The sequence below is a fragment of the Montipora capricornis genome, chromosome 1, assembly GCF_036669925.1.
Source record: "Montipora capricornis isolate CH-2021 chromosome 1, ASM3666992v2, whole genome shotgun sequence".
Taxonomy (NCBI): domain Eukaryota; kingdom Metazoa; phylum Cnidaria; class Anthozoa; order Scleractinia; family Acroporidae; genus Montipora; species Montipora capricornis.
In genome coordinates this window covers 4,790,537-4,804,592 of record NC_090883.1, presented here as the reverse complement: position 1 = coordinate 4,804,592, position 14,056 = coordinate 4,790,537, and the positions used below count along the sequence as shown (strand labels likewise).

The following is a 14,056-nucleotide window of genomic DNA, read 5'->3' as shown; positions in this document are numbered from 1 at the left end:
TCTGGGAATGTCATATTCAGTAAGAATAACTGAGTCATTCACTGCACTACTTGAGGACGCCAATTTAAGAAGATTTAGCTCTGATAAGACCAGAATATCGTGTAACATAAATCTGCTGACAGCCGCTACTAAAATTTCCAGACTGAAATACAGCCTACCAAACCTTGCTTTCATGTATTAGAACCTATGTCGTTCCGTGTGACCGCCATTTTTGAATACCGTGTATGAATTAATTTGTTTTTCTTCCAGTCATGAGTTGAACACTCTTATTTAGATTGCTTATTTAAACAAATTTATATCAGATCTCACACTTTTCCAGATAATGAAGTACACCAGCAATTTGAGAACTGATAATAATTATTGAAACTGCCAAGTGTAGAAATCATTTACTACATACAGTACATGTTGCAAAGAAAATCAAAAGACGTTCCTGCCAAGCAACACAACTCCATTGCTATAACTATTTCAACTAACCTTGTCTCTTCTTCTGGTTCAGCAAGGCTACAATCATAAGTGAACGTAAATGAATGCCATATTCAATCAGTATATTTAGTAAATAAACCCCTTCAAGTGGCTGGTATGTCGGCTAATAATGTCTGGCACAATGTGAGAAAATAAAAATTGCGAATCCTGCCATCTTACGGCTTCAAGGCGGGCGTGAAACTATGGTCGCTAAATGCGAACTTGTTCATTAAGGAACCTCATCAGTTGACTAAATTCACTTATTACACCACTTAAACAATATGGGGTAGAGAAGATTTCACTTCAAAGTTCTAATTACAATATTCATGGACTTACAGACACTGTGGCCTTATTCGCTAACAAAGCCCGATTTTTTGGATTTAGGATGCTCTTCCGGGCATGTTCACTCCGAAACAAAGTCGGTAACCCATCATTTCTTTACATTTCTGACATCACTAACTCATCACCTTACCGTGGTAGAAGTCTCAGAAAAAACGCAAATGTTGGAAAACTTTCATGTGAATGTCCTAAAACGTCCCCAGCTTGTATTTCCTACATTAAACAAATAAACTAGTAGTAATCAAAGATTAGAAAAGTGCGTTCGATCTGTAGCTCTCGAAAAATTTCTTGTATTGATTGAGAGAAGGATTCTGGGAAAGAGGATTTTGGGCTGCTTTCAGTCAGTGTCATAAAGCAGTTGCAAAGTTGAACTCAACAATTAGTTTTAATAGTTCAAGATGTTGATACAATGGCAGTGGCCAAAAGAACGAGATGCTTCCGTGAAGCATACACTGGGTTGCCTGTGGTACATGTGACAGAAAATCAGAAGGCACTGAATTGTGTGGTATTGAACCACAGCATTCCAGTCTCTGAAGAATAACAAATAAAAGAGAAGCGAGAAACATTGGCTTCTGGGCTGACGTGTTGATAATTTTCAAGTTCCCTCACAACTTCTTTTCACCACAAGTTTAAGCGTGCCCTCTGAGCATCTGACAGCTACAATAGATGGGAGACCAAAAACAATATACCCCTCAAAACAGAAGCATTGGACCGAAAATGCTATTTTAACGCTAACAAATGCGGACCAAGCAAGGAACTGAGTTTGTTAGCTTGCTTTATGCGAAACAAATATTGATGTAAAAGTAAATAAATAGTGGTACAAAGTTTTTGGGAAGAGCAGAAGGAAGTTTTCTGGACGGTCGATCGAGAATAAAATATTTTGCCATCAGCAACAACATTTATGAAACGAAAACAACATTAATTTTTAACCCCGAATATAAAAAGGTACGATCACCGACCAACATTCTGGGAGATTTTGGCTATTGTACTTTTGGCTGCACAAGTAAAAGCGCAAAATCGAAAGTTACATCGGATTCAGAGGGCGCCCTGATGAAGTTACCACGGTGTGTTTACTCGCGAAACAGTGTCAAATCATCATTTGACACAGATACCGGGTTTTTGTTTTTGTAGGTTTTCTTTTTCTTTCAAGTGTTATAAAGTTTGACAAGAAATGTGCGAATTCAACACAAAGATCACAATCGCCCAATTCTTCAGGTTGACAGTCAAAACTTTACACTCCAAGACGAGGTTATTTATCGTCAGGTAATTCCATCGTTTTGAGGATAGAAGCTACTTTATTATTCATCAGTATCAGATTTTTTTGCCGATTTTGGGGGTCATTTTGTTGAAACTCAAGCAAGCTTCCAACAGACCTGTTTATTTTCGTTACACTATAGATGGTTTTCACTGTCACGCAATAAAAAAGTAAATCGAAAACCATCCAGTGGAAAAAGTCAAGAATTCGTGATGTTGTAGAAGATAAATGAAGAAGACACTTCTCCAAGTTTTTGGCCTGTGCGTTTCCCCAAACTTCAGATATTCGTCGAAATGTTTCACAGAAATTTACAGAGCCCAGTATTAAAACGCCATGTTGGTGTACATCTGTGGTGAACCAATATGGCGGCCGGAAAATAGTGTCAACATCTGTTACTTACTTTGGCTATCTAGGCGAGTGATCATCTGTACTGAACAAACAGCTATTTACCTAAGCACCTTTCCTAATGCTTTAAATTCTAAAAAGGCTCAAAACCATGAGATGAGTATATATTTCTCAAAAAACTCGATCGTCGCCTCGTGTCACGCACCGCTATAACTTAGTAATTCAAAATGCTCTGGTTTTGAAACGAAGCACGCTATTGAGCTTTAAAATTGGAAATGGATACAAATTTACCGCCTCTTATGCCTGATGAGGATGAAAACTTTCGTAGCTCTTTAGTTTTGGATTTTCGAAAATGATGACGTCACATGAAAATGATCCATACCACAAAAATGCTCGCGTATCACATTTCAACACACGTATGCAAATTTTTTAAGCTCGAAAATTACACAACATGATATTAAAGTTCACAAAGGCTGGAAATATCTCGGCAAAATCCTTTTCCAGCGAAAAATTAATCGAAACAAACAACATATTTACTATTAGAGGCAAAAATACCTTCCTATTTCAATTGCGTGCGTGCAAACAAGAGATGCAATTAAATACATTTTTGACAGTTCACATCAAAACCCTTTTCGACTCGGAACGCTGACCGTAAATAATGAAGCACAAAAGCGACAACAACTTTCATTCAAATAATTCTTCACTGTCACATTTCCAAATATTTTACACCTTTGCAGAGTTGAGTACAAAATACTGGTAAATGTAAATTGTCAGACAACTAAGGTGCGACTTGAGTAAACACTGTGATGCATTCTTGTAGGGGTTCGATTCCTTCAATGTTAATTTGTTAAATCATAGTTAGTAACTATGGTTAAATCCATAAAAAAAAATTGCTATTTGATTTCCGTGTTTTATATAATACCAAGTTAGTAAAATAGGTGCGGTTACACACAGCACGGGAAATGGCATTTCCCGTGGTAAATTTTCCCACGGTACATCACACTTGGGTTTTAGTATACCGTGGTTGAAGCGGTCACACGCGAATTCCCAAGGTAAACAAATGTCACGCAAATGTGGCGGGAAATTGAATCGCAACTTCTTGAGTCATGGAGTTTGATTCTAAAGAATTAGCGTGCTTCATATCTATCGTTCTCTTGCTATCATGCCGACGACTTTCCACTTACCTTTTTATGCGATACTTGATGCGAAGGAGATTTCAAAGGTGGTGGTTGCTTGCAATGATACAACAGAGTACTGCTGTCTTAACTAGACAAATTCGACGTCGAGGAACTAAAGCGCGCGCGCGTAGAAGTGTATGGAGTCTTCCTCGACCACAGCTTAGGTTTGAAAGATTGCTAAATGATAGATCGCTTGATAGCTGGTGGAAAGACAACTTTCGGTTTTCTAGAGCCACTTGTGAATACATCTGTAGATTAGTTGGGCCGGCGTTATCCTGACAAGATACCGCCATGAGAGCCGCAGTTCCAGTGGAGAAAAGAGTGAGCACAAGCTTGTGGCGACTAGCCACAGGGGACTGTTATCGTACATGTGGACTAATGATGGGAGTTTCAAAATCGACAGCAATAGAATGTTGCCATGAATTTGTGCATGAACTAAATTCTCTCCAGGGTGATTTCATAAAGTTTCCGATCACACGACAAGATGCTATGAAAAAAATTGAGGGGTTTTCGCAGATCAGCAAGATTCCGAATGTAGTGGCAGCAATTGACGGAACTCATATTCCAATCAAGGCGCCGCAAAATAATCATGAGGACTATTTTAACCGAAAGCACTTCTACAGCTACGTGATGCAGGCTGTTGTTGACTCGCATGGACTTTATTTATCAGTTTCAACAGGATATCCAGGCAGCTTACACGATGCACGAGTTTTGAGACTAAGTGAAATATTTGACGCTGCTGAAAACGAAAACATTGTAATGGAGCCTACAATGGACCTTAATGGTACAGTCATTCGGCCATTAATCGTAGGAGACTCAGCATATCCTTTAAAAACATGGCTACTTCGCCCTGTGAAGGACAACGGAACACTAACACGAGAACAAAAGAAATTCAATAAACAGTTGTCGAAAGCAAGAATCGTGTCCGAGCATGCCATTGGAAAGACGAAGGGGAGATGGCGGGTGCTAGACAAACGTTTAGACGAAGATTCAGACAGAATCCCTGCCACAATCATTGCTGCATGTGTGCTGCACAACATTTGCACATTAAGAGGGGAAGACTATGACGTTTCAGACGATAGCGACGACTGTGACAGCGAAGATGATGAAGACCCCACACCAGGTGCAAACGCAACACTTCAAGGAGTTGTTGATTACGTTGCCGATCTGTAGTTCAAAATGTAACCATGGAATAAACAGTTAATTCATTTTCTGCAAAAAACTGTAAACCGAATTATTTCGCTAGAGTACAATGGTTTTAGATAAACGTGAACGACAACGTCTTAAAATACAAGTTATGTTTACATTAAACTTGAACGTTTGGTTAATATTTGAGTCTGCAAGGTCCATTAATAAAATAAATACAACGAGTCTTCCTTATGTTCCGTTACGGAAGTGTAACAAAAATAAAGCTCTTCATGTTTCTACAGTTTCAATCAAATTTGTTTTTAGAAGAAAAAATGTCACCAAGTTTTCCCAGAACGGACACCATGAATTCTTGGTGTCTACGTTCTGAGTCAGCTTGAAATTTCATCATGGCTTGGATGGCCTCTTTATCTCGCTCTTCAGATTGTCGAATCGATTCTTGCTGAGATTGAAGCAGGTTAATTAATGCTTTATCCGATTCACTTATTTGGCCTTCCTCTTGACTTCTCTTCCTTTTTCGTGACCTCTGTTGTGGAACATTCTCCTCAACTGGGCTAGCGCCGTCTTTGCAATTTTCCACGACTGGTAAATCCTTGGTTGCTTCTTCTTTATCCAGATTTTCCGATTCTCTATTCTTCTTATTCTCCAGTAATTGGGTTTCCTTGACAAATTTTGGGCGAACTTTGTCAGAGCACCCAAGAAATTCATCCATAATTTCAAAGAACTGGAAAGATTCTCTGCCGCGACCAGTCTTCTTGCTGTTGTCAACAATCGCTTTGTATCTTTCGAATAGTGCTCGCCATTTCTCCTTTATTTGAGTTAAACTTCTGGAACTTCCAATGCCAGCCGTTTTGCAATGCTCAGTAAAAGTGTCAAAAATCTTCTCCCATACAGATTTTTTTCCCTTACTACTCTTGGATTTATTCAGATTTTCTCGGTGGTCTTTGTAGGCAAAGATAAGGATCTTGACTTCAGTCGCTTCCCACCGTTTGTTTACATTCTCCGAGCCAGAACCTGAGGAACCCGACGGACTTTCACTGCGAGGGCTTTCATGTATACTAGTATACTCATTAGGGTGAAACTGCTGACATTGCTGATAACCAGGATAGATTACTAAGCCAGGCGGTTCAGGTTGATGTTCGTTAGATTCTCGTGTGTGGTATCGCTGGTTAAAGAGAACGCCATTGTACAAATCACCATGCATATTCGAATTCCTAAGAAGAATAAAAATAATTTTGGTTATAGCCGCTGTCAAAATAGCGGGTCTAGTAAACAGGTCCAAAAAAATCAATTGAAATACATAAAATACTCACAGCATCGCCCGAAATTCCGCCATATCCACAGTATTCACTCCGGCGAGCACGAGTTTGTCATTTGGAGCGAATGAGCTTTGCTGTCAAACGGAGCATCGTGATTGGCTCTTGTACCTTGGGCATCGAAACACCATTGCAACTTACCACGCTAAATGTCATGGGCGCTTCGTTTCATGTTTTTGACGTATCCATGGATACTTAACACGGGAAACTTACCTCGGGAAGCGTCGGTCACACTACTAAATACAGTTTCTCGTGGTAAAAAGGTAATTTACCACGGTAAAAGTGCCCCGTGTAACCGCACCTAATATTAGAAACAAAGCTCACTTGATATCCAAAGGCGAAAAATGAAATTGTTGTCAAAGACCATTACTCGTCTCTTAAAATCCAGATATTTATTTTTCAGCGCTGTCTTGCTCGTCCAATTGACGATCCATTCTTGAGCTCCATGAGGGTATATTTTGTTTAAAGATCGACTAAAACGTCATTCACGTCAATGACTTATTAGTGAAATTTCCAATTGTTATACCGGAAGACTGTGCAGAGTTGAGAACAGGTAAATACAAATCTGACAAATAGCGAGACAACTGAGATAACAGATCCACTATATGGATTCCTTTTCTGTCTTTGTTGAACCCATTCTGAGTTACCAGAGAACTGTTCATTTGCTTTGAGTGTTGTACAAAACACCACACTTGGCAAAATTTTAGGAAGACAGCTCACTTTGATTACGGCTCGACGGGCGACAGATTGTTGTCGAAGTCCATTACTTGTCGCTTCTAACATTCGACCGCCTGTCTTGTTCAGTATCCAATTCGCTTGCCATTATTGAGCTTCATAAGGGTACATTTTGTTCAAAGATCCACTAAAACGCCATTCGCGTTACATGACTTTCGACGCCATTGCCGGTTAAGAAATTTGAGTGTTGTACAAAACACCACACTTGGCAAAATTTTAGGAAGACAGCTCACTTTGAGCTGAGAAATCTACGCATTGCCCACTACCCTCTCGATCCTAAGAAAATACGCGTAGAAGGCTCTATGCACAGACACCACTTAGCAGGGGAGTGACAGGCAAGACTTTTACCAACACCGAAAAAAATAAAAAAAGAAAGAAAACAAAAAATTAGAAAACGACGAAATTAAAGACAGATTCCGACTGGGTTTGCGGCAACCCAGTAAATAGTAGAAAATTGAACAAATGGATAATGTTTAACTATTTCGCAATTGAATAAGAAACTTGGATAACTTAACGTGTCATTCGCAATTGAATAAGAAACTTGGATAACTGAACGTGTCAATGTATTTAGTGGGCCATTAATAAAAATGTCTCTTAAACAAGATGAGTTGAGTATTACTTGGAAAAATTACTTTTGAATGAGATAAGTTAACATGTTGTACCGAAAATTGAATATAAACATAACATTTCATAGGTTGGCATGTTAACATGCGATTTAATGCGCTGTTCAATGTGCTTGGTTACATTTGCCTACTTGAGAAGAATTTCACTAACTTGATTAGTGAGAGTGTCGTAGGTCAATTTAAAAACTTTTGTTTGACACCCAAGAAGCAAGGTAATTATGTCATCCTCTGTTTCTGACTCAAGTTGTATGGCAGGATTGATAAGTTTATTTATGTATTTGTTTATTTAGCTTCGCCTAACTGGAATACAAGTTGGACCAAGGTTTTTCTTGCATTATTGTCCATTCTAACCCCAGTAAAAAAAATTCGTGATCACTCTTTTTATCGTGATCACGCTTTCAGGCTGGTGTGATGAGCCTGTAATGAGAGTGATCACACCCATGATCACTCTCTTTAACGTGATCACGCTTTCGAGCTGGCGTGATGAGCCGTGATAGGAGTGATCACACCCGTGATCACTCCTTGTTACGAAATCAGGCCCTTACCTTGCGTGATGAGCCTAGTGATAGGAGTGGTCACGCCCGTGATCCCAAACTTGCAACCATAATCACACTGACTGGAAAGTCACAGTCAGTTTACCGTGAGCGACACAAAAAGACGTAATATGGACTTTGTGAAGGCAAAATGATAGATATTTTGGTATTGTTATATCAAAAGCTGCGTATTCTTAACTGTAGTTGACATTTGCGCAACATAAATGACTGAAATGAAATGACTTTTGGTCGTGCACTGTTTTTTGATCTGTATAAAAAATGTAACTGCGTCAATTTGTCAAGTTTCTCATAAATCCAAGTTGTAAACTATTAAATTTAGGTTCTTAAAAGTCGCAATAGAAGAAGCTTCATTCTGTTCTCTCAAAGAACGTTGTTACCTTCAAAAACAATTTTTTCAGTTTCTGCAAAATTCTGGTAATTCCCTTTAAAAATAATCACGATTATTTGCAATTGCAATTGTTATGAACCACTAGCGAATAATGATTTCACGGGCTCTTCTGTTGACATTGACTGTTGAATTTAGAGAAATGTTCTTAAAGTTCTGAAGAAAATAGCTGGAAGGACAATTAATGGAAGGTTGAAATGTCAGCTCTGGATTGGTTTGACAACTTTATTTTTCTGATACAATTCAAGTGAAACCGTTCCGTAATTTTAATCACATATCAACTCAAACAAAATTAAACGTCTTAGAAACGGTATTTAGTCCCTGCACTTACTTTAAAAAAAAAAAAACAACGACTGAACAGGAAGATATAAACCAAAACATTCGTGAATCTTATCTCAAGCTCTAAGCTTAGATAGCAGCGTGCACTGAAGCGGACTCAGAGTTCAGTTATTACGAACCGTTACCGTTACAATCTACTTCTACTATATTAATTGATAAAGTGTAGAACGCATCACATCAACTTTGTAACCAGTCACTTCGAACGATCACTAGAGCTACTCGACTGAGATTCAAGTGTTAATTATGTTTAAAAAATTGCGTGCTTTCTTTTTTCTTCAAGCAGCATATCGTGCTTTTCAAAAAATGATCACGGAAGACTAACTGCAGAAGTGTCAACAACTCGATTACAGTCAGTGTTGAGTGATTGATGTGAACAAAAATCTAAATTTACTCCCGCCAACAACGCGTAAACATCTGCAGCTTCGCCAGTGACACTTTTAGTGTACATACTGCTAAGATACCTTTTAGATTGAATTCAAAAGCACCCTATAATGGGCGAATTCCAAACGAAACAGACAACGTATAAAATCCTGAACAAGCGAAGCACATGTAGCAGAGAGGAACAATAATTATTGCGTGACGCATAACGTTACACTTTACCATAGTATACAATCAGCATTCAAAGGTTATTTAATCATGCTCAGTTATGTTCGGAAAACGAGAAATGACCCATGCATCAGTTGAAATGTCAATAAAAACACACTTTCTTCGGATCTGTTCAACAGATATTATAGCAGGTGCCCCAAAGCTTGGTTTAACGTAAACGTGATGATTTACAAGATGCTTATCGTGATATCTTTGCAAAATCAGCACGTATTCGATTTCGGTCATCGTCGCTGACTGAGAGGGATCGCAAAGTTGCATCACAGTCATGCTTGTTAAATCTGACATTGTCAAAAGTTTCCTCCAGTTTATCGCAAACGCAAATTGCTTTATTGTTCAGTTTCAAAAAGAGCTTGACTCTTCCATAACAAACAGAACAACTTTCAGTATATTCGATAACAGTTGAGTTTGTCTTCCATGTTTTAGTGAGAGAGGAATAGAATTTTTGACCCTCATCACTCTCAAATCGACGATAAGCCTAAACTTCATAATCTTTCGGCCGTCTGTTAGTAATTACATGTACCTTTACCAAGGTCAAAATGTTGCTGTCGATGTTACTGTGTTTCCCGCAGAGGTAACCTGCGGCTATCCTGGAAGATATTTTGTAATTGCTTTTGGAATAGCCAGTAAGACTTCTTATGAAACGTTTACTATCTTTGGGAACATTAGCATTGGCCAAAACGTCTTTAGTAAAGTTAGATAGACCAAAACAAAGTCCAATAGCGCAACCTATTTGTTCCATTGCGTGATGCGTTCCATGAACAAGGGGTTTGATGAAGGCATTCATACCTTCAAAGGCAAAACAGCTATATGCCCATATCGGTCCTCTTCTTGAGACATAGTCGGCAAGATGCTGCAAAAGGTGAACATTCATGGTGCATTTTGTTGGTGCATACAGAATTCCTGTTAAGAGAACGAAGTCTTGTAACATACTGTCGGCACTACTTAAATTGTCGTTCACAATGGAATCACTACAGAGTATTCCTATTCCACCCACAAGAAGGGTCCAGTGAAAAAGGTACAAAGGATTTAAAACTGGGCGAAGAACTGCCACAGAATAATGTAGTAGCCAATTTTTAAATTCAGTTGCTTTCCAGTGCTTAGCGATCTAGCGATCTCAGTAATCTTCCAACAATGTCCGGCGGCTTGATGGAGAGAAGTCTGTGGGACAAGCAGGCCTTACTAGATCCTATATAGAAATCTTTGTCTTTGTTTCCCTCAGAAAGCTGCAGCGTCATGATGTATTTAACAACTGTATTTAACAACCACTGTCCCTTACGAAACCCGTGACAATTATATCAGATCCTTCCTCTTCTGAGGTATTAAATGTCATTAATTTAATATTTAATTCCCATGGGTAACATCACGAATATCCGAAAGGTCATTCTAACTTCGCCAAGGCGCGAGATTTGAACAATTCATCCTCGGAGTGCTCTTGGACGTTTCCTAACATTCGCATAATTCGTTACTTTGGCTTTACAAAAATGGCGATGTACTATGCCGTAGAGTTTCCTTCAGAAGATGGAAAGTCAAAAGGGCCGCACATTGTGCCTGAAAACAAAGTTAAGATGGAAAACGGTCAAACAAAAGTTCTTTGGAGTGTCGTTAACGAGAATGGTGACCTGATGGAGGAATATTTTGAGGCCACGAACCTCAAGAAAGGTTCTAGGAGGGACTGTGGAGAATTCATCGACCACCTCAAAAAATCAAGGGAAAAAGCTGACATTAGTAACAAGGAGGGCCGATGTCGCAAAAAGCCCTCAAAACTGAAGGATTACGAGGACCTGGAGAACCTGATTTCCCCATCCTTGAAAAAGCCAAGAAATGCTCCCTACGATAAAGCTTGGAATGATTTTTGTATCAATTCAGTAGACGAGTCAGACGAAGATGATGTCGAGATGTTAGATGGAAATGAGGTTCTAGCACGCTGGGAGGATAAGGTGGCCAAGAAACGAACCAACGGTTTTTCCCGCCAGAATAAGAACAAAGAGCGGTCACAGAGTAGATCAAGTTTGAAGCCTAAGAAAGCTAGCAAGCCATTGAGAGCATCTGAAAGCACGGTTAAGAATTTAGTCAAGAAAGCAAGAGAAGAATCTGTCTACTCCCAGTCTTCTGAGATCGGTAAAAGCTTGGCTCTGGAGATGAAAGTGGTTCGTCACGGGCTCAACGGAAGTGAACCTATGGAGTCCAAAATTTCCTTTCCCCGCCATTCAACGTATGGAATGCTCCGTAAGCAACTGTCCCAAATGACTGGAATATTGCCAGCCGATCTGCTATTAATTATCAAAGGAGAACAGTGGGTCATGGAGGACTGTGAAGTAATTGCTGAAGTTTGGTCCCCAGAAGACTTAGTAGCAGTGTGCGAAAAAGGAACCAAATTGGACGGTAAGGACTAACTTAAACTAGGCTGAAATTAGAAAATGTTAATATGCATTTTTTATAATTATATGTGTATCATTGCGGTGTTTTTTTTTTTTTCCGATGGTTGGGCGCAAATCAATCTTGTGGTAGGGCCAAAAAACTGTCAGTTGGAAAGTATTATGGGCAAGATAAAATAACTTTAGCAGTTTCATTAACAAGAAGAATTTGAAACACTAACACATACGCCGTTTTATCAGTCACGCCACCATAAGAAACAAGCACTGATTGTTTAAAGTACAGCAACATCAATGCTCTCCTCTGGCAGCTTCAGTCAAGCTACAACCATAAAGTGCAATTTACACTCTATCACACACCCACCCTTGCGTACAATAGTTAAGTAGTTACACACTGATTTTCAGTTATAACAGTTTCTGACAGCTGTATTGTTCTGTAGATTGCATACAGTCTAAGGCATTCAAGTGTTGATTTGTTTTTCCTTTTTCAGAGCCAAGTGGTGTGGAGAACAACATAGAAACAAATTCTTGGGGAGAAACTCCATTTAATCAGGAGAAAATTGGAGACGAACAAGGTGAGAATTTACCAGAGCAACATAATTTGAAATAAAGCAAATCTGAAAGATGATCAAGAAAACGTATGATCAATACATTTTGATAACTGTTAGGCCAGGCTTAAATGTGTACCTTTGTTTTCTAGAAATAAGCGCAATCCATATTATTCAATACAAAAAGAGAGTAATTCGCATAAATTGCATGTACAAAGCCGGGGAAGCTTAGCTACATTTGGAAGCATAGGAAGCAAGCATGTGTATAATTATATATCCTTTTGCCAGGTTGAAAACCGTATGATTCTTGATCATTATTTTGCCAAATAAGAACTGAGCAAATCATCTATTTCCGGTCTAATGAAACTTTGTTCAAAGTTATAGAAGAAATGGACAAGGTCGAGGATAAAATAATGAAATGGACACAAGCTGTTGAACAGGAAAGCGAGAAACGTAAGTGAAGTCAATAAATTGTTTTTGATAAAAAGTGCTGTCCTCAAAACACGATAAAATAGAAGCGTCGAATGTTCATTAGAGCTAAAAACGAAGTAGATATTTTACATACTTCGAATAAGATGACAAGCGATGCGTCACTTCGCGCCGGATCACCGGATAAACATAGTCCGCCGTCGGCGATAAAAACATCACGTAATGTTGACGTTTTGTTCAGCTCAGTGAGTCTGTACTTTTTTCGATAATTTATTATGTACTGTTTAAAAAGGCAATCCGTTCAACATTTATTTTAAACACAAACATTCTTGCCAGCAAGGATGTTTCAGTGATAACAGTTGCCAGCGATAAAGCGATTCACAGAGAGCGGAAAACAGGGCCGTTCGCCCGCCGAAAAGGAAAACCCTAAATCTATAAATCCTGAAAAAAGGGAATCCCCCAAAAAGTAGGGAGAGCTACTAAAAGGCTGCTAATTTTCGAAGTAACTACTTGGCTCAAAAGCCAGTGGTCAGTACAGTGTGTCTAGAAAACTTATGTTGAAATAAAACGAGACGGAAATACTATTCTCTAATTTATGTTATCGCTCTATTATGCGTTGATATGTATCTGAAGCTGGGAAATTGCTTTCCGTCTTTTTTCCAGATAGAACAACATTCTAGTAAAGGTTGAATAATTTAAGTTCGTTTATGAACATATCCTTCGAACGATCGGGCTGAAAATCCGTAGGAATGTTCCACGAATTTAATTCTCCCGCTTCCTAAAAGGATGTTGGGCTTTTCTGAAATCGCCCCCGCTTTAAACGTAATGGCATGCATTATGGAAGGATACGTAAACACTTTTCAGTATCAAACTTACGGAGAGTGTAGGAAAAAAAAAACAAGAAGTAATAATAAAAGTAAAATAAAATAAAGTAATTTAAAATTGAAAAAATGTAAAATTTAAGCAAAATAAAATAGTAAAGTAAAATAAAGAAGTAAAATAGCAGACAATATTATGAGGAAATAATGCAATAAATATTAATTGCGTTGCTCCAGTTACCGTCTTAAGTGGGGACGAACGTAATTCAAAGGAAAAGTAGCCTTGAATTTCGCTTTTTATTTTAGGTATTGCGTGTTTTCTTTTTCAAATTGTTTATTTCTATATTGGTTTTTTACAAATACATATAGCATTTAGGAAATGTGTGTATTAGGTTGCCGGGGTTTCCTCTACAATACAAATGCCGTTACCGTGCCAAAATTTGTGTGACCCTGCATAGTTAAATATAAACTGACTTTCATTGGGAATTAGAGTTGGTAAGTACTGTAGTATCCTTCTTGAGTTGTTTGAGTGGAATTCAGTGCAAGGGGCTTTACATGATATCCGTTTTTTCTAATTTTCCAGGTATTGATCTGGAACAGAGAATG

The 14,056-nt window shown here is 38.6% G+C and overlaps 1 protein-coding gene across 1 annotated transcript in view; it reads left to right on the top strand.

Annotated features, from left to right (window-relative positions):
- The first annotated feature begins 10,764 nt into the window (after nt 1-10,764).
- Nucleotides 10,765-14,056, top strand: part of LOC138048648 (probable DNA double-strand break repair Rad50 ATPase) — a 3,682-nt gene continuing 390 nt past the window's right edge. Inside the window, exons 1-4 of the mRNA XM_068894806.1 lie at nt 10,765-11,665; nt 12,147-12,230; nt 12,582-12,656; nt 14,034-14,056. The exon at nt 14,034-14,056 is cut by the window's right edge and continues 390 nt beyond it. Of these exons, the coding sequence (XP_068750907.1) occupies nt 10,765-11,665; nt 12,147-12,230; nt 12,582-12,656; nt 14,034-14,056 (1,083 nt within the window). The remainder of the gene's footprint in view (nt 11,666-12,146; nt 12,231-12,581; nt 12,657-14,033) is intronic.